The following is a 22924-nucleotide window of genomic DNA, read 5'->3' as shown; positions in this document are numbered from 1 at the left end:
TCATTGTAAAAATGTTCTTTATTAACATGACTGCTATTCTGTGCATTCAATTAACACATGAAAACAAGTGCAGAGTAATAACACTCCCCAAAAATGCAGTTGGAGTCACCTCTGTCGCTTTCATGATTTTTCTTAGCCAATTTTGTCTTAAATTCAGTATTGCACAGAAGTCATTTTTATTCAATTTGGTTACAAAATTACTGAATACATTCAATAATTCTGCCTCAGTCTTTCTAACTTTCAGATAAATCATTGGTATATTCAATATTAACCCCTCGTGGTGTATCCATGTCAAAAGGTTGGGGTTTTATTTGCTTTGCTTTCATTACATTTCCATGGCTGGAATGGAATGACAGAGAGGATCTAAGTTAAAAATATGTTTACAAAAGAAAGCGGTATTAGTATGACTTGGTTTTTAAATAAATGTGGAAATTGTTGAAATACAAAATTAAGTTACTCACTTCTAGCCTCACTGACATCTCTGCCAGAGCAGCAACTCTCATCACAACTTTCATTCCATTAAGAGAGAATGAAAGGAAAACAGACTAAAATAATGGTATCTTTAGAGCACGGTGTTCAAGGGTTGTTGGTCTAATTTTGTTAACCCTTGGACCTATGGTAAAGCCTTCTATAGAGACGACTGAGTCTTTCCAATGTGTAGTAGCTTTGCTGTCTGAAAACATAAGCCTGTGTGGAGTTTATCCATTGTTTGAAATTAAGTGCTTTAGTTTAAGTGAATTTCAACTCAGAATGGATTCTTACTGAATAATGCACACTTTACTTCTTTACTAAGTAGTCCTAGTTCAGGTCCAAGTTAGGGCAGCTAGTGTCTACAGGACATCCCTATGTGATGTAAAACCATGAGTTCTATAGCAGCTGAGTTTCACTCAGTTTCCACATTTAAGTTATAGATAAAACACTGACCAGTTCTCAAACTGAAGGTGTCTAAATACATAATGACACTGTTGGAAAAGGCCATCTCATTCACTAAAGATCCATCAATAGCACTTACAGTATCACAGCACTGGATCTTTTCATCCCCCAAATTATTTTCTTAAAGCTGGGGAGAGGGACAAAAAAGGGAGACAATCTTTTATTTTTATAGTGTGTGTGTGCATACACACGAAGTAATGCACTAATAAAACTAGGCACACTACTATTATTATTCAGCATTTACTTTGGTCTGCTGCAGTAAAACATGTATTTCTTCAAAATGCTGCTTTTGCCAACACTGTCTTGTACTGTCTTCATTACAGGCAGGAACTCCTTTGCATTCTAACTGTAATTCAGTTTGAGTTGCCTGATCCTTGAAATTCAAAGCAATTGTTGCATAATGTTCTGGAAGAAGAGAAGGTACAATATTTAGTAATAGGTTTGATAAACTTTGTTTTAATACCTGATAAAAGTTTGCTTTACTATACATCTAAAAAGTCAATCTTTCATTAACTCAGCTATTGCATCTAGTACATAAATGTAAAAGCAACGAGGAGTCCTGTGGCATCTTATAGACAAACAGATTTATTGGAGCATAAGTTTTCATCACATGCATCTGATGAAGTGGGTCTTTGCTCCAATAAATCTGTTACTTCAGTGAGACTAAGGCGTTTGTTCTGTCTTTGTAAGCACAGTATTTATGTATCAGAGGGGTAGCTATGTTAGTCTGAATCTGCAAAAGCGACGAGGAGTCCTGTGGCACCTTACAGACTAACAGGCATTATATTGTGCTTTCTCAAACCGAAATTCCTTTGAAAATCCTGCGCAGAAGAAAAGACATACCATAAGGCCAGTTCCTGCATCTCCATTTCATGATAATCCTTTGATTGGGTAACTATAAGAAAAATAGATGTACAAATATCATTACAAAACTAACAATCCTTTTTCTGCCTTTAAGAATTTCATCTGAGGGCTCACCCAAATCTCCTTCCAAGAGAATCCTAGCAGATGCCAGCAAAGAATTGTCTAATGAGAGAACTTTGTACATCATAAAACAGCGTTCTGTCAAATTAATTTTTTTCTATGAAAAAGCAGGTTTGGTAAAAACTTTCTTCCCCCCAAATTCTGAAATTTTAGGGCTATTTCCCTTTCAATTTCTGATGTCTCCAACTGGCACAAGTTAGGAAAACAATACATGTGAGGGGAAAACACTTGAGAATCCCAATTTTTATCCAGCTCTAATCATAGAACACACTTCCCTGTCTCCTAGCAGTGGAGAAAGGTCAGTTGCTCATGCTTATAGCTACAGCTCTAATCAACAGCCTTTTATATTATGGACCTTAGCATAGGTGACTGGGATTAGTACAGTGGTTTTTGCATTTTCATCTGAGAAATGGCGCAAAAAGGGGGAGGCTAACTGATCAGCCACCTCTAGAGCCCTCTATTGTGCAACCCATCTTGCTGAATGTACATTTGAGGCCCACTGGAAGATATAGTGGTGAGATGGTGTGGGCTGTGGTACCATCTGTAAGATAACATTCAGCTCTAGATCATCAGTTTTAGATAGTTTGGTGTCTCCGCAAATAGCTGAAATTGGGAAATGGAAGCAAACTGGCAGAGTGTTAATCCAGAACCTTGATGTGACTGGTTTAGAGCAGTGGTGCAGTCTCCTATTCAGTATATTTGCCCAGCCTTCAAAGCAGTTTACAAAAAGGGATATTTTCATATTCATAACTGCCGCTAGAGGCCAGGTAGGATCAGTCATCAGTATCTATTCCATTTGTGTTAACATAACCACTGTAACTATTTTTCTATGTGGCACTTGCCAGTTATTTGGTTGTTGACTGAGATTTTGCCTGCAGAGGTTCTTTGTTATGGTCATTAAAATCTGTGGAGTCTTTTTTTATTTTTTATAGCCAGTCCTGCCAGTATCAAATGAATTATTTTATCAGTGTGTTTCCAAGTGTCAACATCTTTACTGTAAGTGGAACCACAGCCTTCTCAGCTCCATTTGGGGGAAAGGTGATCTCATGCTTTAAGAAATCTGAGGACTTCCTGAAAGATGAAATACCTCGAACTAAATCCTCCGGAGTCTGCAGTAATTCCCCCCTCCAAAAAAAAAAAAAAAAGGTTTACTAAACTACTGAGGGTTTGATTTAAGTAACTGAAATTGAAAATCCCTGAATGATTAAAGAGCTTCAAGACAACGTTCTAAAAGAATCAGGACAGAGCATTTTCTCTAGGTCTTGCTTTTGTTTATGAAACAACTTTTGACATGTAAAAGGAACCTCTATATGTTTCATGGGTTGCAGCTAGGGATGTAAGAGTAGTCGATCAGTTAAGCCTAAGCTTGTTGGGTAGTCGAGTCAACTACTTGCATTTCTCCTCCACTGCTGTCTCTATCAGAGGCAGCAAGTGGGGAAAGCAGGAGCTGGTGCTGGGGGGAGCTGGCTTAAAAGCTGGTTCTGCCCAGCCCCATCTCTGCGGTGCGGGGGAGGGAGGGCAGGGGAGACAGAGGCACAGTGCAGGACCCAGTGTGAGCCGAGACTGAAGCAGGCCTGGCTTGCTCCAGGTCCGGACTGCTTCACTCCCAGCTTAGGCACAGCTCGTGCTGGGTCCTGCACTTCATCTTTGTCTTTTAAATGTAGTAAGAGCTGCCCAGCTTACTACATTTAAAAGGTTGAGCTGCAGTGGTCCAGAGCCAGCTCACACCAGGTCCCAGACCTACCCCCACTGCGCTCTGCAGTTTAAATGTAGTAGGAGCTGGGCTCCTCTGATATGTAAACTCAATCCCCAACCTTCCTACTAAGGAAAAACTAAGGCAAACATTCTTCCTTGTCCAGTGATTCCAACCCACATGATGGATAATCTGGGCCAAACAAGGAGAAAGTTGGGAATTGATGTGATTTTGTTTTTTTATAAACTAAATCTGCATTAGAGAAACTACAGCAAGCTTACACTTTACTCAGTATTGCCCCCTGTATAATAGTAATTTCAGCCCCTTCTTAACCGAAAAACAAGGTTTCAACTTACCAGTTCTACATATTCTCCAGTAACATATCCATCAAACATCTGAAGTTTCCCTCCTCTTTTGGCTTCGATCACAGCACGACTTTTAGAAAATTTCTGCACCAACTAAAAAACAAAAAGCAACTGTGCACAGTGGAAGAATTAGAACATCTATTCAATACCTCCCCTTCTGAAATTTCTGGATAGCTTATTGAAACCATGTATCCTTCCAGGCTACTGGAATGAACTAAAAGGACTACTGGAGACTCCCTAATGCCAGTGTTTCTGGGATTAATGGCTAGACCTATAAAATCCATATAAAGTCCTTGAACTTTAAAGTGCTCCAGTCAAATCAACATATCATAATGTGACTAAGTTATCAAGTGCTGAGAAACATGCTTGGTAGGCAGAAGGAGCAATCAATAAGGGTATATGGAAGCAGCCATTAGGTGAAACAGAAGTAGAGAGTTCAAAGCAAGTGATGGGGAAGGAAAGTGGCTGTAACTATATCTGGATTAGAAAACAGGCAGTCTGATCTTCCTCCTGCCCAGAGGAGTTGGCAACAGCATTATGGGCACAGGAAGCAGGATTAATTGGAAAGTCATGAGATGTTATATTCTCTCTCCCATATCAGAAGATTAGTCCGTGATCATCCTGAGAATTACAATTTTTGGAAGCATTTGTATTCCAGTTTTAAATCCTCTGATATTGCAGGGCTCCTCAGGACTGATGCAATCCTAAACTTGCTATATGAATACTTCTCCACAGAAACCCTTGTAAGAGTGTGTCATTAATATTCACACCTTGGAGGTAGAGGTAATCATATCCATGCACATAGCAGCTAATGGAATCTAGCTGTAAATGGGGATAAGAATGCTTAACATTTGTAGAGAACTTTAACATCTTTGGATTACAAATTAAGGATGTTAAATTGCGTTTAATCAGCTAATCAAGTCGATGGAAATTCCATCAACTACTACATTAGTCAATAAGGGAGAAACTACAGAACTGCAGCAGGGTTAGTTCTTACTACATTTAACTACATTTAAAAGACAGAGGCGCAGCAGGGAACGGGGTGTGGCTCATGTCAAGTTCCAGACAGTAAGGCCCACCAGGCTCTTAGTACATTTATAAAGCAGATGCTCAGCAAAGAACTAGGTGTGAGCCAGGACTCAGCTGTCCTGGATCACTCCTGCTCCCCCATTGCACCTCTGCCCCCGTGGAGATGGTGCTGGGGAAACCGACTTTTAAGCCGGCTCCCCCCAGCACTGGCTCTTGCTTCCCCCCTTGCTTCCTCTATAGTTGCCTAAATGCCTATTACAAATGCTTACATAATGGATTACTATAATAATACTTAGTAATAATAAATATTTTAAGATGAGTGTAACGGAAACAGAACTACATCTCACTTGCATACCCATGACATGCATCATAAGACTTGCCAATTCTCTATTAATGTGGGTTTTAAATCCACAGTGAACCAGAACAATAACAAAATACCAAAGAAGCTGTTGTGGGTAGATAAACAGTGGACCAGCATCACCTTCCAAAAATGCTCAGAAAGAAAAGAACAAGACTGCCAAATGGTTACTTTGGAAAGATCTGAAAGTAGGTGATCAATACCTCACAGGAAATGACATCAAAAGCTTGCTGACAGGGCTAAAAAAAACTGAGCAGACCCTTCTTTTGAGGATTGCTAGCTGGCCAGCTTCACACCAATACACAAACAAAATAGCTCAATAAAATAGATGCATATATAAAAATCTCAATTTTGCTCACCACTTTACACATCATTGTAGGTCTTTATCATCAAACAGCACAAATGGTGCTAGTTAGAATTACAGGTATAATCCTACATTACGGTACTAGAGCTGAAGTTACTAGCAATAAGAAGTAGCTGATTGTATTTCAGTCCTTGTTTGACCAGATTTCCCAATATTGTACAAATGGGAGTATGTGAGTGAGTTGCACTGAGCACTATGAAATAGGAATGTGAATGGGTTACTGGTAAACACCGGTGCCCCAGAGCCACCCACCATAGGTGGAGATTTGCTCCAGCTCCGCATGGGGCCAGAAGTGCCAGCGGCCTCAGGAACTGTGTAACCAATAGAAATTGTATCTGTTACGTGATTTTTTTTTCATTTCTCACATCCCTACTATGAAAGTTACATATAATATTTCTCATTTCTGATTATAATTAAATTCTTCATATAAAATAACTATTCTTTCTGGTACACCAATCACTGTAGTTATATTACTAAAAATAGGTGGTCCCATGCAATACAAAAGGCTTCTTACTTCTTTAGTTGTAAAGATGCTATAAAGTTCCTCTGCCGGAGAGTCAAACATGTCTTTCAGGAGTATCTTTACTGTTGGAATTCTTACACCAATTGTATCCAAAGAAACTGGTAAGACAGAATCCTGTAAAGCAAACTCAGGTTAAATTGCCATTGTATATGAATAGCAAAGCACAAATCTATTCCACGCCAAAACTCTATATTAGAGTTAGGGTTGCGAACTCAACAAAACAAAGAAGTTAGGGAATTCCAAGTTTCAGGTTGCTAATGCAAATGTAAATCTACTGGTACATATGCATTAATTACATGATACCATACGGGTTAGACTGAGTGAGCACCACCGTAAAGCACTAGGAAAATCTGGCAACCCTAACATGTTTTGGGTGACACAATGTGGCTTGAATTAATCAGAGGAAATGAGGGAAGCAGACAAATTTTAGCCTCTCCCTCACTGTTACCGTTAGAACATTGGAAGTGAATAACTGGGCACCTTCGATCTCCCTTTCACTATCTGAAGAACATGGCCCAGTAATGACTATTTCCACATAACCTGAGCACTACAGACACTGATCATAGCTATGAACTTGCACAATATGTTAGTGAATTAAACTGCTTCCCAACTCAAAGGTGTTCTTAAAAGTGCACCAAAAACTGTTTGATTAACACTGCACATCTGTTATGGGATACATCTTAAGTTCTTTGTTCTATGATGACAGAGTTTGGGCCCAATAACATCCATCTCTCTCATTGAATCTTACATAACTCCTAAAGCCAGCATACCTGCATGTTTTTCTCACTTGATTTTTTTTTAACTGCCAGTTCCTGACCAGCTGAGGTTTTGGTTGGTAGGATCATTCCCAGAGTAAACTCTGTAAATAAAAGAAGTAAAAAAATACTGTCCAAAAGGAGGCCTACCTGTACATTAAGCTAGGCCCCTCACTCTCTACAGATAAGCCCTTCCCCTTCTGCTCAGAACCATATTTGCTTGGGTAAAGATCTGAAAACCAAAACAGACTGATTTCTACTAAAATCTAGCTTTTTCAGTTTTCTGTTTTTTCATCAAAATCAAAAGAGTTCTGTCCACTTATGCCTCGAACATTCCCTGAAATCTTAGAATTGACTGAATACTGTTTTCAGAAGGTATCAAATTACAGACACAGATAAATGCCACTGAGGGCATGTCTAGACACTGTTTTAATTTCAAAAGAGGATATGAAAATTCTGGGGAATTTGCATATCATTTTCTGATCACATTTTTGAAAGAGGATCTTTCAAAAGTGAAAGTATAGTCTGGATGCATTTTTTTCCGGCAAAAAAACCCTTTTTCGAAAAACCCGCTCTTTCTTAAAAAAAAAAAAGGAGGTTTACGCGGTTTTTCAAAAAACGTGTCCAGACTACTTTCGCTTTCGAAAGATCCTCTTTCAAAAACGCAATTGGAAGACATGCAAATTCCCGTGGAATTTGCATATCCTCTTTCAAAATTAAAACGTAGTCTAGATGTGTCCTGAGTTGAGTGCATGGCTTTACTTTGCTCAGCCAATTAATTTGTGAGATCAGGGCAAGGACTGTATCTCTGTCTTTGTATACCACCTATGACAATATGGTTTTGGTCCTGATTAGTACCGCTGGGCATTACTGCAAAATACACATTTTTAAAAACCCCAAACCTTTGAATATCCTGAATTTGGTGAAAATAAACCTTATTTATAATATTGCATTAAAATGAAGACATTTGGTTTTGTTGTTAAAGTAATATGAAAACCACTTCTACCAACTCAGATTAAAATTGATCTATTTATTTAAGAAGCGAGATTGCCCAAAATGGGGCCCATATAATCACAGTCTGAAGAAATTATCTTAATGTACCTGTTTTAAGAGCTTTCAGATAATCTCTGAGAGCCTGCCTAACTTTTGAAGTTCCTTCTGTTCGCATAAAATCCTTTAGCATGTCTCCATCTCCTTCCTTTTTGCTTACACTTATCTACAAATAAACATACAAATGTATAAGATGCTTTGTACATTTTGATTTTTGGGGAACAAAAGTGCTGGAAAATGCTATCTTTGATTTATTCAGAGGACAGGTGCAGAATAGATATTCAAGTGAAAACTTATCACACCTATAAGCTAAAACAGGATATATTTTATTTTATTTTTCTAAAGGAAACAAGCAATTTTGTTTCCATAATAACAGAAGAACTAGTCAGGAGTTTAGATAGGTTGCACCCCCTTCCAGGAGGATTTAGAAACCATAGTATCAACTACATCATTAGGCTAGCACCAAAGTAAAGGCCTTAAGATTTAAAAAAATGAGGCTTAACTCTTATCTCAAACACGTGGGTCTGTATTGCCATGAACTTCATCTAACATCAGATACTGCTCATACTTAGAAGCTAATTTTGGAAGATATGTAATCATGTATCAGAAATGAGACTTTTTGTTTCTTGACATTTTATCTTTAGAATACTACAGAAAAGTTAACCACATGTTATTGTCCCAGGTATTCACAGAGTAAGCTTTTTTTTAAAAAAAGTCATTTGTAACTATTACTCAGTTAACAGAAAATTTAATGGCAACCTAATGTATTGATTTTATGTAACAATTCCTGCCCTATTCAGCTAAGTTAGTATTTATTACCTACCTCGGTATCATCCACCTCATTTTCTTCTGACAGGTTAGGAATTTCAACAGATCCCTCATGTTTCTCACCAGATTCTTTCATTGTACCTGCATTAACAGAATGAATTCTTAAATGTAGTAACTAAAGATCTGTATCTTCCATAGTAGCAGTTTTACCCTTGTATATGCTTTCTGCAGAACTGCTATTTAAAATGATGGGTTTCTTACTTTGTAGTAACTTGAGTTTTCAAAGATGTGTTGTCCCTGCTTGTACTGCATTCATGTTTCACATTCCCAGAATCAGATTTTTCCCTAGCAGTGTCCATCTGATCCACATACTCTTCATGCTCTGCACCAAAGGAACAAAGAGGAATAACCACATAGTGCACTATGGGAGTAATTCACTGATACTGTCTCTTTAAGGACACAGATGCGTAGAGTCTTATGGCACAACAGATTGCAGGAGGTGATGGCTGGGAAGCTCAAGGTCTTAAGTAGGTGCCTTGAAGAATAAGGAGGGTGGTGAAAAGAGTTAAAGGTGCAGTTATCCCTAAAATGATGACATATATGGTGGCGAAGTGTATGGCTCTGGAACACTGCCCGCCTAGAGAAATACCTAAAGTAGCTGTATGCATCAGCACATAGTGTCTGCAGATGGTATGCAGAATGCTCCAAGTCATCGCTCTGCAGATGTCAGGAATAAGGCCATTGCTATGTGCAGCTACCAATGTTGCCTAAGATCACGCTGTATATGTTCACATGCTGTCCTCAGGGGAGGAACTGTTCATCTTAGAGTAATATGCATCCCAAAATCCACTCAGCCCATGAAAGGAGATGGCCTCTCCTTTTACACATGCTGCAGATGTAAAGTCTAAGAGACTTTTGAAAAGACTTTGTTCTTTGCAGGAAAAAGGCAAGAGCCCTATGCATGCCCAATGAGAGCCATACTACCTCTTCATAGCCAGAAAGAGATATAGGGTAAAACACAGATCAATGGATACTTTGGCTGGTGCAACACCACCTGAGGGACAAGCTTAGGATGTAGTCTCACAGATGCCTTGTTGAAAACTACAAAATAGAGGGGGTAACCAAGAGCACCCCTAGCTCCAAGTCAAACCTTCTAGGAAACAGCAGAAAGATTACAAGCCCAAATCCCTAAATATGAAGGGAGAGAGATGTAAGTCTCCACCCCCAAAAAGGGTGGTCTGGGAAACCTAAAATCTTAAGCGGGTGCCTCACAGAATACAGAGTGGGTGAGAAGAAGGGTTAAAGATGCAGTTATCCCTGAAACTATGACATATATGGTGGCAGCATGCGTGGATCTGTTACTATCAACTACATAAGTGTCAACAGCAGTGAAAGCAAGTACTCTAGACAGAAAAAGCAGAGTCTTAATAGCTTTTTCAGGAAAAAAATAGCAAAAAGAAAGAAAGCAAAATACCTGAAGTATTTCAGAAGTGAACATCTGAAAAAAAATAGGTGGTTGAACTATTTAAAGAAAGGCAGTTCCAACACTGAGGATCAGACAAAGATACAGCTAGTGGATTTGTTGTAACTAGTGACCAGAAGCAGAACAATGGTTTACATCTGTAAGGAATTTCCAACTCACTTGTAGAGTCCTGCAGGCATAGAAAATATTTGGAACCAACCCCAAGCAGAGAAACAAGGAAGAAACTGACAGCAGCTATGTTCCACCCAGGTATCCCACTGAAACAGGAGTGGTGCATAGCTCAACAGCTAGAGGAGGAGTGCTGCAACAAGGAAGTAATTTGGAGTCTGTACCACTCATGGGGACAGATACTCTTCACCTACTGTATTACAGTACACTGGCGCAGTTTCACCATCTCAAGCTGCTGTGCTGGAAGAGTCGCTCCATCTTAAACTGGTAATGCTTCTTCACTTCTTCCTTGTGCTGGCATCTGCCATACTGACGGATCTGGTACCCTTTTCTTCAACAACCAGAACTGTGGAAACGGTGCCAATGGCTGCATCTAGTTTCCCCCCTCCAGAAGACTCTCTGTTCCCAGAACTGGAGTTACATCTCAGACTTCAGTGTCCTGTAGTAGGACTTTAGCCGCCACCAATATCTTTATGGTATCCCTCTCTGTCACAGTCTACAAGTAAGGGTCAAGCCAGACTATGTCTTGTACCATCAACAAGTAAATGCAGGTCATCACTGTCACAGTTCAGTCATTTCCATAGCTCTGGCATCTCACACACCAAAAAATAGGAAATTAAATCTCTAACACTATACTAAAAACTACCTAAGACATTTTTTAAAACTTCTAAAATCAGAGAGCAAGAACAGTGAAGCTCTGTCATAGTTCACAAGTGGCAAGAAGGAACTAAGATGATGGTGATCCAACAGCCACTTTTATGCCTTGGGTGCGGAGCTGATGGAGAATGGATGCACAGACCAGACATACACTGCTAGGAAAAAACTGCCATTCTGAGCACATGTACAACCTCAAGTACACTACACATAGAAACAATCACTTAAAGAACAAGAACTAAAAAGTAGTAACAAAACACAAAGGGTATGTCTATACTTGCCCCCTAGTTCGGACTAGGGAGGCAAATGAAGCATACCAAAGTTACTAATGAAGCGTGGGATTTAAATATCCCGCACTTGATTAGCATATTCGCAGCCGGTCGCCATTTTAAAATGCCGGTAGCCCAAATTAATTCGATGCGGTAGTCCGATCCAAAACCCATCCCTCAAATTAACTGTTACTCCTTGATGCCTGTGAATGGGACCCCAGGTGGGCTCCAGCACTGGCCTCTGCCCAGCAACCCCACACTCCACCTCCTGGCCCACTGCAACCCTGCTGGGACCCCGCCTTCTCTTCTCCCTCCCATCTTGCCTCCCTCCTGGATCCCCATCTCCTGTCTGGCTCTCTAAACAATACCCCTCTCCCCCTACTCTCGAGGCCCTGAACTCTCCCCACCCCACACCTGCCCAGGAACCCAGCCTCTTTGTGCTGTGTACTGACAACCTCACCCCTGCCTGGGACCCAGGTGATTCTCCCTCCCTCTTTGTCTGAGGAAGGGGAACTCTGGTGTTCCCAGTGCCCATGTCCCCAAGTCCCTTCCTGTCTGGGGAAGGAGAGCTTTATTAAAATTGGAATTTTGATCCTATTTAAATAGGCTTTGTTTTAAATAATATACCTTTAACATTAAATTAAAAATTATGGCCTAAATTTATCATAACCTATTTAAATAACTTATGAATTGAATTTAAAAATTAAATAGAATATGTGTCCTGTCAACTTTTAAAGAAATTCTACCAGTTCACTAGTGTAAGTTGCTGTGTAAGCACCCGGAACCAGTGTTTACATCAGCAGTAGCTTCTTCTGCAGGTGACGAGAGAATGTTTTTATCACTTTGGTTTATTCAGCTAGTTCAATTCAATGATTAGTTCATTCACCGTTGCAAAACCGAGTTGATGAAGCAGAAAAATTTGTTTTCCTCTTCTCTCAGTAAAAAACTGGTTGAGAGCGTTGTAACATCTTGACGAACATGATAACTAGAATCGATCTGTTAAATTCACTATGGATATTTCCTTTGTTTAATAAATGAATTTTAGATGCAAAATGTGTTTTAAATCAATCCATCCTGCTTCAGAGGCTGTTTGGTCCATCCCTGAAGGAGAGAGCACAGGGCTGCACTCACGGAATAGGTCTTAGGCTAGTGGGGTTTAGTTGTCTGGTGCCTGTCTTGTTCTGGACAGTTGAGCTGGGGAGTTGAAACAAAAGTTCTTAATCTCTTTGAACTGTCTTATTGTATAGTGAGGCTGATTCTTGTCCATGGACACCAAGGGTTGGACAGCTTATGTGTTGGGGTTGGAGTCTCAGTCATTATAAGGCTTCTAATAATAAAATCCCTTTGCAGAGTGAGGAGTGGGATTGGGACTCCAGCACTAGGTGATGTGAACAGCTGCATGCTTTGGAAGTCTTTAACTGACTTTCTGTGGATGACCCTGCCCTCCCATGTCCTCATGTGGAGAGTCCCTGGCTCTCTCCTAGGAGATGAAAATGCCTTGGGGTTTGGGCTCCCCCCGGAGCGCACGCCCCACCCCCCAGGAAGCCGCACAATCTGCATTTGCATGTGCACCCCCAGCAAGCCACGCAAGCAGCATTTGCGCACCCTCCCCAGACAGAAAAAAAAAGGGGGGGGGGCAAAAAATGTTTTGCTTGGAGCAGCAAAAAACCTAGAGTCGGCCCTGGTGGGGTGGGGAGTGGTATTCACTCAGCAGCAGAAGCTCCCTGCTCCACACAAGGAGTGTACTGGTAGGGACGGGGACATAGGGAGGGAAGGTGTAAGTACCTGGCGGGATGGGAGGGGGCCAAAGAAGAGGGGAGTTTGGAGTGTGCATTAAGTACCAGAGAGGAGAGGTTTGATTACATCAATCTGATTACAGCAGCTGGGTTTGCCTGCAGCTTCCTGTGAGGAAACCCAGCATGCTCCTCTAAGCTTCCTGGTCTGGCGGAGAGGCTACAGACTGCATGGGGTAGGTGAGGAAAATGGTGGGGAAAGAAGGGAGTTTGAGGTGTCTTCACTTGTTTCCCTTTGGACTGCAGGCAGCAGGAGTCAAACTATCTCAGCACAGCAGCCCTAACTGGGCTGAAGACATAGGCCTCTCTCCTGGGCTGGGGGAGAGCAGATTGCATGAGGGAAAGTGGGGTAAAGAAGGGGTGGGTGGATGCTGGTGTCTATGTAGTGAAGTGGGGACAGAGGAGTATTTGTTTGGAGTTTAACTTGCTCCCATCTGCACTGCAGGAAGTAAGAGCCAGACTGTCTGTTTCAACACAGCAGCCCTGGTTGGGCTGCAGACATAGGACTCTCTCCTGGGCTGGGGCAGGCTATATGGGGTGGTGTCAAAATTTCAGGTGGGTTAAAAGGTTTTAGGCCGCTTTTGAATGCTGGAACAAAAGGACTAGCTCACGACATCCGCATGGTTCCATTCCAAACAAAGTTTGCATAGGTGTTAAGGGCTCAAGATAAAGAAATGGATTCTTTTCATTTTTTTTTAGTGTTGTAGGTATCTATGAACTCTAATCCATTATGACATATATTGTGTGCATACAGATGCAATGTAAAAACATGTGACCTCTTAAAAATAATTACCATAATGTCCACCAAAAGTTTGTGACTGGGTTTGCCTATCTGTGGTATAAAAAAGGTTGGGAACCACTCGTCTCATTTATAACTAAGGCTGCGTGTCGGTCACGGAGGTCAGAGATTCCATGACTTACCATAAACTCTGACTTCTGCAGTAGCTGGTATGGCTGAGTCCAGGGTAGCCCAAGCAGCTGGCCCCAGCAACAACCACAATGGTCACTCCTGAAGTGGGCCCACAGCCAGCTGCACCGGCCACTGCTGGAGTGGTCCTGGGGACAGTCACACCAGCTGCTGCACTGGCAGCCCCAAATATCTGGCCCTAGGGCCTGCCTGAGCAGTGGTCCTAGAGCAGGTGGAGCAGCAACCAGAGCAGCAGTCCCAGGGACAGCTGTACAAATCAGTGCTCAGCAGTCCTCAGCTGCTGGCCTCTCAGATGGCCCAAATAGCCACCAGTTGGGCTGGCCCCACAAGTCCAAAGATAAGATTGTCAGCCATGTTTATAGTCATAGTCACAGTAAAGTGGCATTGAATTTTTGTTTATTGCCTATAACCTATTCCTCATGACTTTTATTAAAATACCCATGATTAAAATATTGCTTTGTTTATGACTAAGAAGAAAATGAGTTATGCCTCATTATTAAAAAATAATGAACATATACCTGTTTTGCAATAATAAAATTTAAGTATGGGGTAAAAAAGACCAGAAATGTCAAGACTATTTCAAAATAGCCTATTTTAGTACCTGAGATTCTGATTTTGTTCCTCTCTGATTTCTCTGCCACTTCAATTCCATTTATGAACATATGCTGCTTCTCCAATCCAACAATTATTCTGTTTGCTTTCTAGAATAATCATTCCAGGAAACTTGTGCACACGACCACACAAGGCCCCAATCATGCAAGAAGGTTCACATGGCCGAGCATCTACATCCACAGACCACCACTGACTGCTTGGTGGCTCTGTAAGTATGGGGTCTGTCTAGACAGTCCTCTTCTGGTATTAACGTATAGATATGCTGCATTAGTTTTCAGTGCTAATATGGAAATGTGGTAAATAAACCTGATAAAACTTTTTCAGTTACACACAAGATATAAATTCATTACCATTTTAACAGTAGATGACACAAACACTTTTAAGGGTGATCTACAAATATTTGGCCCCACCCCAGTGTGTGGGGTGGACAACATGGTATCATGAGGTCCCTTCCAGCCCCACATTTCTATGATTATGAAGCTTTGAGCAGCAAAAGTGAGTCTTTTAAGGCAAAGAAATTATCCAGTATTATCCTTCAGAGCTGTAAGAAGTGATAGCAATTTAGCTGGCCTAGCAACTGCTGGGCTATGTCTACACTCGCGGCTCATTGATCATAAGATCTTATAACTCACTGAGTTATAAGATCAAGAGCACATATTCCTGCTCATCCAGAAATATAATTTATGCTATCGTGTGCCAACAGTGTCCGTCTGCTATGTACAATGGACAAACATCTCAGACACTTTGCCAAAGAATCAAGGCACGCAAAACAGATATTAGACAGGATCACAAAGAAAAAAGTTTCTTGCCATTTCAACTAGAAAGGGCATTGTCTCAAGGACTTAAAATGTCTTTGAAGCAGGATGCAGGTAGTTAACACCAGACTTGAAAGAGAATCCTCTGAGCTGTCATTCATGCTTAAATTTGACACTTTACACCTAGGTCTTAACAAGGATGCTAATTATTTTACCCATTACAAAGATAGCTTCCCTAATTATCACCTCCAATATCATTAGCTCACAGGCATTTACCTCCCCGCACCTTCCCCCTTCTATTCTGAAATGTGATTTGTCCTTTTCATGTGTGTTCATTTTTTTGATTGTATCCTTTGGTAGAGATGGTCATGCCAATTTTCTTCCACTATTTGATCTGAGGAAGTGGGTCTGGCCCATGAAAGCTCATCACCTAATAAACCATCTTGTTAAGTCTTTAAAGGGCTACACAGTCCTGTTTTTTATTAGTGGATAGTAAGCAAGACACCTGTGCCAGGGGCCCATACAGTGAAGGTGCTCAGGATTCAGCCTTTAGGTGGCCGGGCTCTGCGGCCCAGGCTTTAGCCCATGTAGCAGCGCTTCGGGTGTGCGTCCTGCGCCCCAGCAAGCCTAGTGCCCACTGCTTGGCGGACACCCCTGCAACCGGCTTAGAGCCGCCGCTGCCCCGGTCCCCGACTGCGAACCTCAGGCATCAGGCGGGTGCCGCTGCCTGCAGGAGTTTGCCCGTCGCAGCCTGCACTGGCTGCACACGACGCCCCGCCTGCGGCTGCCTCGTCCCCCGGCAGCCGCTCGTTACCTGTCCAGCCCAGCGTGATGCTCCACTCGTAGAAGAAAATCAGCTTCCCCTTGCGGCTGTTGCAGGAGGCTTCCCCTTCCACGCGCTTCAGCGCGCTGATTTCACAGCGGCCAGCCGCGCCCTCCACCGCCAGCCCCACCAGCAGCTGCTCCAGTTTGCGTCTGGACCAGCCGGTCGCGTCCCGCTCCGTCCTGCGGCAGAGGGCGGGGAGAGGCGGGCTGTGGGGCGAGCATCCCGCGCGGCGGCGACAGCCGAGCTCAGCCCCGGGCCGCAGCGCGGGGCCCGTCGCCACAGAGCCCGCGGGAGGCCGGAGCCGGCAGCGAGCCCCGCGCCCCGGCCACCCCCCCCCCCCCTCCCGCGCGCCCGGGCCCGAGGGGCGGCCGCTCACCAGTGCCAGTTGTTAACGTTGGTGGCGTCCGCGCGCTCCTCCACGATCCAGCGCGGGTCCCCCTGGCCCCACTTGGCCATGGCGCTGCCGCCCCGCCCGGCCTCTGCCGGCGCCCAGAGCGAGCGAGAAGGAGCCAGAAGCGGCCCAGGTCCCTCCGGAGGCAGCGCCGCCGCCGGCTTGTCCCTGCCGGGCGGGGCGGAGAGAGGCGGGCGGTGCCGTTACACGCCCCGCCCCCTCCGCCCGGCTGCAGCGCCTTGGGGGGGGGGGGGGGGGGCACCAGCGCGCCCCGTGTGTCAGGGAAATCCCAGAAATCTACAGTAGATCAGCCTCCCCCTCCCCCACTTCAGAGCGGCAGTGGGAGGTGCTGAGCGGTCACTGCGAACGGGACCCCAGCGCTGCAGGCACAACACGCCCTCCCCTCCGCCTGGCCGTTGCTCCGCTAGCCCTTCCTCTCCGCGTTGTTCCTGTAGATCAGCATGGTTCTGCCTGGGCCCTGCCAACATTTTAACTGCTCATTGGCGTGCCTCAGCCTACCCCCTCCCTGCCTCTTCTGCCCCTGCAAGCACCTGGTGCCTGTGGATCTCCATCTTCCCTATATCAGAAGGGTAGCCGGATGCATCTGACGAAGTGGGTCTTTGCCCACGAAAGCTTTGCCCACGAAAGCTTATGCTCCTACACGTCAGTTAGTCTATAAGGTGCCACAGGACGCCTCACCGCTTTTGCATCTTCCCTATAGGGATCCAAGCACGTGAGGTCTGCCTTGAGTTGTAAGTCCTGCTCAGATTCTGGCAGCTGGCTGCAGGACATGACGACGTAGGCTGTGGCCCCTGCTCACTTTGCCCTTCTTACATCCCTGCTCCTCCAAAGCCACAGACATATCTTGGAAGTCCACGGGATAGCTGCATGGAAGGGTGGTAACTGCTTCCATGTTGATCTTCAGGAAAAACATGGAGAGGAAGGGCTAGCAAAATGGCCCACTGGTAGAGAGCATACTGGAGCAGATACACTAGGCCCATGGTTCCTTGGAAGGCCACTGCCGTACATTTTGTAAATTCTCACAGAGCTCTACATGGGCTGAATGGGAGGGCTGAATTGGTAGAGTGAATGGTTCACTATGAAACTGAAGAACCTTGATATATTGACACATTAAAACAGATATCTCTTAAATCAAGGATGGCATACTAGCCTCCAGAATCCAGCGAAGGAATAATGGATGCAAGGGTGAGCATGTACAACTTAAAAAAAATAAAATAAAGATAGCTGTTGAACTGACAGAACTAAAAAGCAGACAGGCCTCCCTTGGCTTTCAGGATTAGGAAATAATGGAAGAACCCCTTCACTCCTAGGCTACGTCTACATTGCAGGCTTTTTGTGCAAGAACAGAATAAAATCTTGCCAGGTGTCTACACTGCACAAGCGTCCTTGCACAAGTAAATTTATAGTACAGCATCGAAAACAGGGCTTCTTCCAGAAGAGTTATTGCTCTCCCCATGAGGAATAAGCCCTCTTGCACAAGAGCTCTTCAACAAGGAGGCAGTGTAGACAGGCAACACGATTTTCTTGCGCAAGAAACTCCTAGGGCTAAAATGGCCATCAGAGCTTTCTTGCGCAAGAGAGCGCGTCCACACTGCCATGGACAGTCTTGCGCAAAAGCGCATCTCTTGCACAAAAGCAGTGTGAACGTGCTCTCGTGGAAGACCTTGACCTTTTGCACAAGAACTCTTGTGCACAACAGTTCTTACACAAGAAGCCTGCAGTATAGATATAGCTTTAAAGTCTGTGGAACCTCTTCCATGGCTCCCACATGAATGAAAGATTGAACCTCCCACATCAGAAGCTGTTCGCAAGCAGGATTTCAGTGGAGGGATGAGTAGGATGTTGGGAAAAAGGTAGACAAATAAACAGGAACGTGTATCCCAGTTCCATTACACTCAACCCCAAATAGTTCATAGTGATATTTGACTAATACATCAGAAGTGGGAGAGTCAGTTTTCAAATAAAGGAGAGACAGGCTGTGTCTAGACTGGCAAGTTTTTCCGCAAAATCATCTGCTTTTGCGGAAAAACTTGCCAGCTGTCTACACTGGCCATTTGAATTTCCGCAAGAACACTGACGATCTTACATGAGGTCGTCAGTGTTCTTGCGGAAATACTGTGCTGCTCCAGTTCGGGCAAAAGCCCTCTTGCGCAAATCATTCGAGCAAGAGGGCCAGTGTGTTAGCCAAACGGGCTCGTTTCCCCCTGGAGCTAGTCAATTACCCCAAGGAGGCACGGAAGACAAGAGGACAGATGCCAAGCTCTTTATTTGTCGGTCAGCTGAGCGGGTGCTCCCCTCAACTCATGCCAGAGGGAGAAACACACCGAATGCATATTAAAGGCGATTTTTATACAGTGGGGTAAACAACTTGTCTTGCAAAGCCCACCTTCTCATCCTGACAATATTGATGTATGGCTTCCTGCCAGGCAGGAATGTGCAAGCTAGACTACATTTTTACCTTATCAGAAGCAGCTGCTGGGTGAAATAAGAGGGGGGGGGGAATAAGACTGTGAGTTAGGGGTCGTAAAGAAGTTCAGTTTTTCCATACCTTCCCTGCCTTGTTCTCCTTCAAGGCCCACCATTTTCCTAACAAGTGTAAACAGCACAGTACTGTTTTCCGCAAAAAAGCCCCGATCGCGAAAATGGCGATCGGTGCTTTTTTGCGGAAAACCGCATCTAGTTTGGCCACGGACGCTTTTCCACAAAAAGTGCTTTTGCGGAACAGCGTCCTGCCAATCTAGACGCGCTTTTCCGAAAATGATTTTAACGGAAAACTTTTCCGTTAAAAGCATTTCCGGAAAATCATGCCAGTGTAGACGTAGCCACAGGGTTTGGCATCACAGCAACTGGTATAGGGTCCGCCAATGTCCTATAAAAATGTCTTCTTAGACCATCCAGGTGTCTGGATGGGAAAGGCATTGACATCTAAGTAGAAGGTGGTGGTAGCCTATACGTGAAACTGATGCTTCTCTTCCTCTGCAGATCCTGATGGGCAATTGGAGCAGACTATCCAAAGATGCTATTAAGGCCTCTAGGGTAGGCATGTCAAATTCAAAGCCTACTGAAGGCCGCACAAACAAAAACTGATAGAAGTACATTTTCGTTGGTGAGCCTGCAAGCTATCAGAAAGTCATAATTATTTATTATTATACATTATGTTTTAGGTATATTTTATAAATTTTCAGGTATTGTTTTAATATAATACCATAATTTGATGTGTAAAATTGTTATTTGCCCATATACAATAATTTTTAATTTAAATATAAATTTAAGGTACTTTTAAGATTTTTATATGATACATAACTTTTGTTGAAATAAAAACAAAGTATAGAGCATGGTTAATCAAATAGAACAGGCTTCTGTGAAAATTTCAGATACTTAGTAAGTTTGAGATTTTGCATAAACATAATATTCATGCAGTTGCAAAAAACTGATGTTTATTGATATAAAATTAATATACATTTTGTGATTTTATTTGGGAATAAATAAACAAACACAATGTTAACAAAATATCCCCCTTCTTCCCCCCCGAGCCAGGCACTCCCATACCCCCATTCTAACCCAATCCCCCTCATCCCTCTCCCAGAGCCAGGCATTCCCAGGCCCCCCAACCTAATGCCTCAGTCCCAGAGCCACCGCCTCCACACATTTCCTCCTCAGATGCTACGGTGGCATGAGCACAGTGGCCAGCTGTGAGCAGGTGCTCGATGCCTGTGCAGAGTGGCTGGCCAGCTGCGAGCACATGCTGGAGCGCAGAACAGCTTAGCCGGCCGTGACCATGTGCTAGAGCCCAGCCGGCCATGAGAAGTTGTTGTGGTGCCGAGCAGTGAGCACATGTGCTGGAGCACCCAATGCAGAGTGGTCCGGCTGGCCATGAGCATGTGCTGGGTGCCATGCGCAGAGCAGCCCAGACAGCTGGCTGGCTGTGATCTGCACTCGGTCATGTGCTTTGAGCAGCCAGTGGGCCACACTTTATTCTTTCATAAAAATATAGTGACGGGCCGCAAAACGTTTCAATTGGGCCTCGTGGACCTCCAGAGGCCTGTTTGACATGCCTGCTGTTAGGGCTTCCTTGAAGAAGCTAGGGTGTACAGATCAAGGGACTTAAGGGTTACTCCCAAGTCATGCAGACCATGACCTTGGCATAAGTCTATCCTCAAAAAAATGAAGCTCCTTCAAAAAGTAGGTCCTGAAGTGACTATTGGACCTCTTTAAGGATGGTAGCCACAAACTCCTGTGCATGGCAACTGCCAAAGACAAATACCTGTCTGCCGAGTCAACTACATCCAAAAGGACTTGTAAACAGGCCCTCACCATTGATTTGCCTCTGTCCACAAGCAAGGAGAACTCTTGTCTGGCCTCCTGTGGGAACAAGTCTCTGAATTTCTGCATGAAGTTCTACATCTTAAAACTCGGGATGTTACAGTTGAATTGATTAAATCATTAACCAATAAACATTAGGTTATCAGTTAACCTTGCTGGTTACACTCTTGGCCTTACCAGGACCCCACAGGTCTAGCAGCCAGCAGAGTATTTAATTGTGTGATTGAAATGTAATCAGTTACATGGTGGGGGTTTTTTAAATTATTTCTTACATCCCGAGTTAAACCAAACTTGCCCAGCAGCACATGCTGGTTTTCCAATTCTGAGTTGTAACCTCCCAGTAGAATACTTTCCTACCACCTAAGTTAATTTCTAGGAATCTTTTGATTTTGGGGTTGTACCCTGATGATCCTATCTTTCCCTTTGATTGGCAACAGAAACCACCAGGAATTCTAGGTGGTGGGGAAGGGGGAAAGGAATGGATATAAAAAGAACTCAACTCTAGACAGGAACCCTGAGGAGGAAAAAAAACAACAACAAAAGTATTTTGACTTGGACATTTTTTTACGTAGGTGGGAAGGGATCCCTATCTGCTACAAGGTCTTAACAGGGTGTCATTGACTACTTTTGAAGTGCCAATAGCAGCTACAAATGTTAACTAGACTGTGGGAGGACTCTACCTCTACCTGTATGCCCAGATTTAAGGCCACTTTCTTCCTCTTGTACACCAGGGCTATGCCTAGACTACGGAATTTTATCAGAATAAGGTACGCAAATTGCACTCTGCAATTTGCGTACCTTTTTCTGATAGTTTTGTCAGAAGAGGCTTTTCCGAAATTTTATTTGGAAATAAAATGAGAAAGACAGGGCTTCCGAAAGAGCGTATCAGGGCTTCTGCAAAAAATGTCAGAAGAGCAGATGCATTCCCTGGATGTGGCTGAGTTTCCGGGATACGTCTGATGACTAACAGAAATGTTGGAGCATAAGCTTTCATGGGCAAAGACCCACTTCGTCAGATGCAAAGTGGGTCTTTGCCCACAAAAGCTTATGCTCCAACACTTCTGTTAGTCTATAAGGTGACACACGACTCCTTGCCGCTTTTGCAGATTCAGACTAACACGGCTACCCCTCTGATACTCTGGTATCTCGGGAAAACTCCGTAGTCTAAACATAGCCCAGGTGAGGTTACATGTCCAGGAATTTCCACTGGCTGTGGAAATTCTTCTCTTTCTACATCAGTCTATTCTCACATTTTGGTGTTGAATTCTGTGGCAGAGATGTAGAGTATTGCTTTGACTTACATCGCACTCTACTCTGCTCCCCAGGACTGGCCATCTTGGGAATTGTCCCCTTTTGGCAAGTTGTTTTTTATGCATTTTTCAAGGCATGGTGATTGGTGCTGGGACTCTGGTACAGAAGGAGGAGCACTTCTCACCTACGTACAAGCACCTCAGCATTGACTATTCTATGCTCATATTGTTAAGTTATGTTTGCCCATTTGCAAACGTGATCAGTACCCTGTAACTAGAGGATGAAGTTAATAATGTTTTTGGCTGTGGCTTAGTTTGACTTTTGCACTTTTTAGTCTTTCCCATAAAAGGCACACATGATGCCTACAGGAAAGCCTGTTGAAGTCAATGGATCTTTCCATTAGGACTTTTGATCTTGGCCTATAGACCTGCATAATTCTTCAACAGCAGGATACTTTGTATTGTCTGTGTAGTAAATTTAATTCTGCTCTCAGGACTTGGGTAGGAAGTCTGTACCACAATGCTTCAAGAAGTGTTATGCAGCTACTTTAAAAAACAAGGGGGAGACAATGTTTAAGTATCTGAGGAAGGGACAAGGACATAAAAGAATCATTATGATCTGAAACAAA

The 22924-nt window shown here is 43.4% G+C and overlaps 1 protein-coding gene across 2 annotated transcripts; it reads right to left on the bottom strand.

The window, feature by feature from the left end:
* Positions 1-16929, bottom strand: AHSA2P (activator of HSP90 ATPase homolog 2). Of its 2 annotated transcripts, none has more exons than XM_075925547.2 (9): positions 16687-16929; positions 16299-16489; positions 8878-8963; positions 8106-8220; positions 7020-7108; positions 6241-6363; positions 3967-4068; positions 1777-1828; positions 1-1338 (listed from the first exon to the last, which is right to left on the bottom strand). In XM_075925547.2, the coding sequence occupies exons 1-9, from the start codon at positions 16764-16766 to the stop codon at positions 1163-1165; spliced, it is 1014 nt and encodes a 337-aa protein (XP_075781662.1). In that variant the 5' UTR covers positions 16767-16929; the 3' UTR covers positions 1-1162. The 2 variants fall into 2 exon arrangements, with proteins under 2 accessions (XP_075781662.1, XP_075781663.1); XM_075925548.2 differs by lacking the exon at positions 16687-16929 and adding an exon at positions 14719-15009 and having other exon boundaries at positions 16299-16437.
* Between the last annotated feature and the right edge of the window lie 5995 nt (positions 16930-22924).

This window comes from Pelodiscus sinensis, chromosome 3, assembly GCF_052426305.1.
Source record: "Pelodiscus sinensis isolate ZL-2025 chromosome 3, ASM5242630v1, whole genome shotgun sequence".
Taxonomy (NCBI): domain Eukaryota; kingdom Metazoa; phylum Chordata; order Testudines; family Trionychidae; genus Pelodiscus; species Pelodiscus sinensis.
The sequence above is the reverse complement of the archived record's forward strand: the minus strand, read 5'-3'. Positions and strand labels throughout refer to the sequence as shown.

What these genes read in the sequence shown, in the direction of transcription:
- AHSA2P (XM_075925547.2), bottom strand. Translation starts at nt 16,766, where the DNA reads ATGGCCAAGTGGGGCCAGGGGGACCCGCGCTGGATCGTGGAGGAGCGC. An exon ending in CAAGTGAGAAAAACATGCAG is followed by an intron (nt 6,364 to 7,019) that starts GTATGCTGGCTT and finishes TTTGCTTTACAG; the next exon opens with GATTCTGTCTTACCAGTTTC. An exon ending in CTGGAGAATATGTAGAACTG is followed by an intron (nt 1,829 to 3,966) that starts GTAAGTTGAAAC and finishes TTTTTCTTATAG; the next exon opens with TTACCCAATCAAAGGATTAT.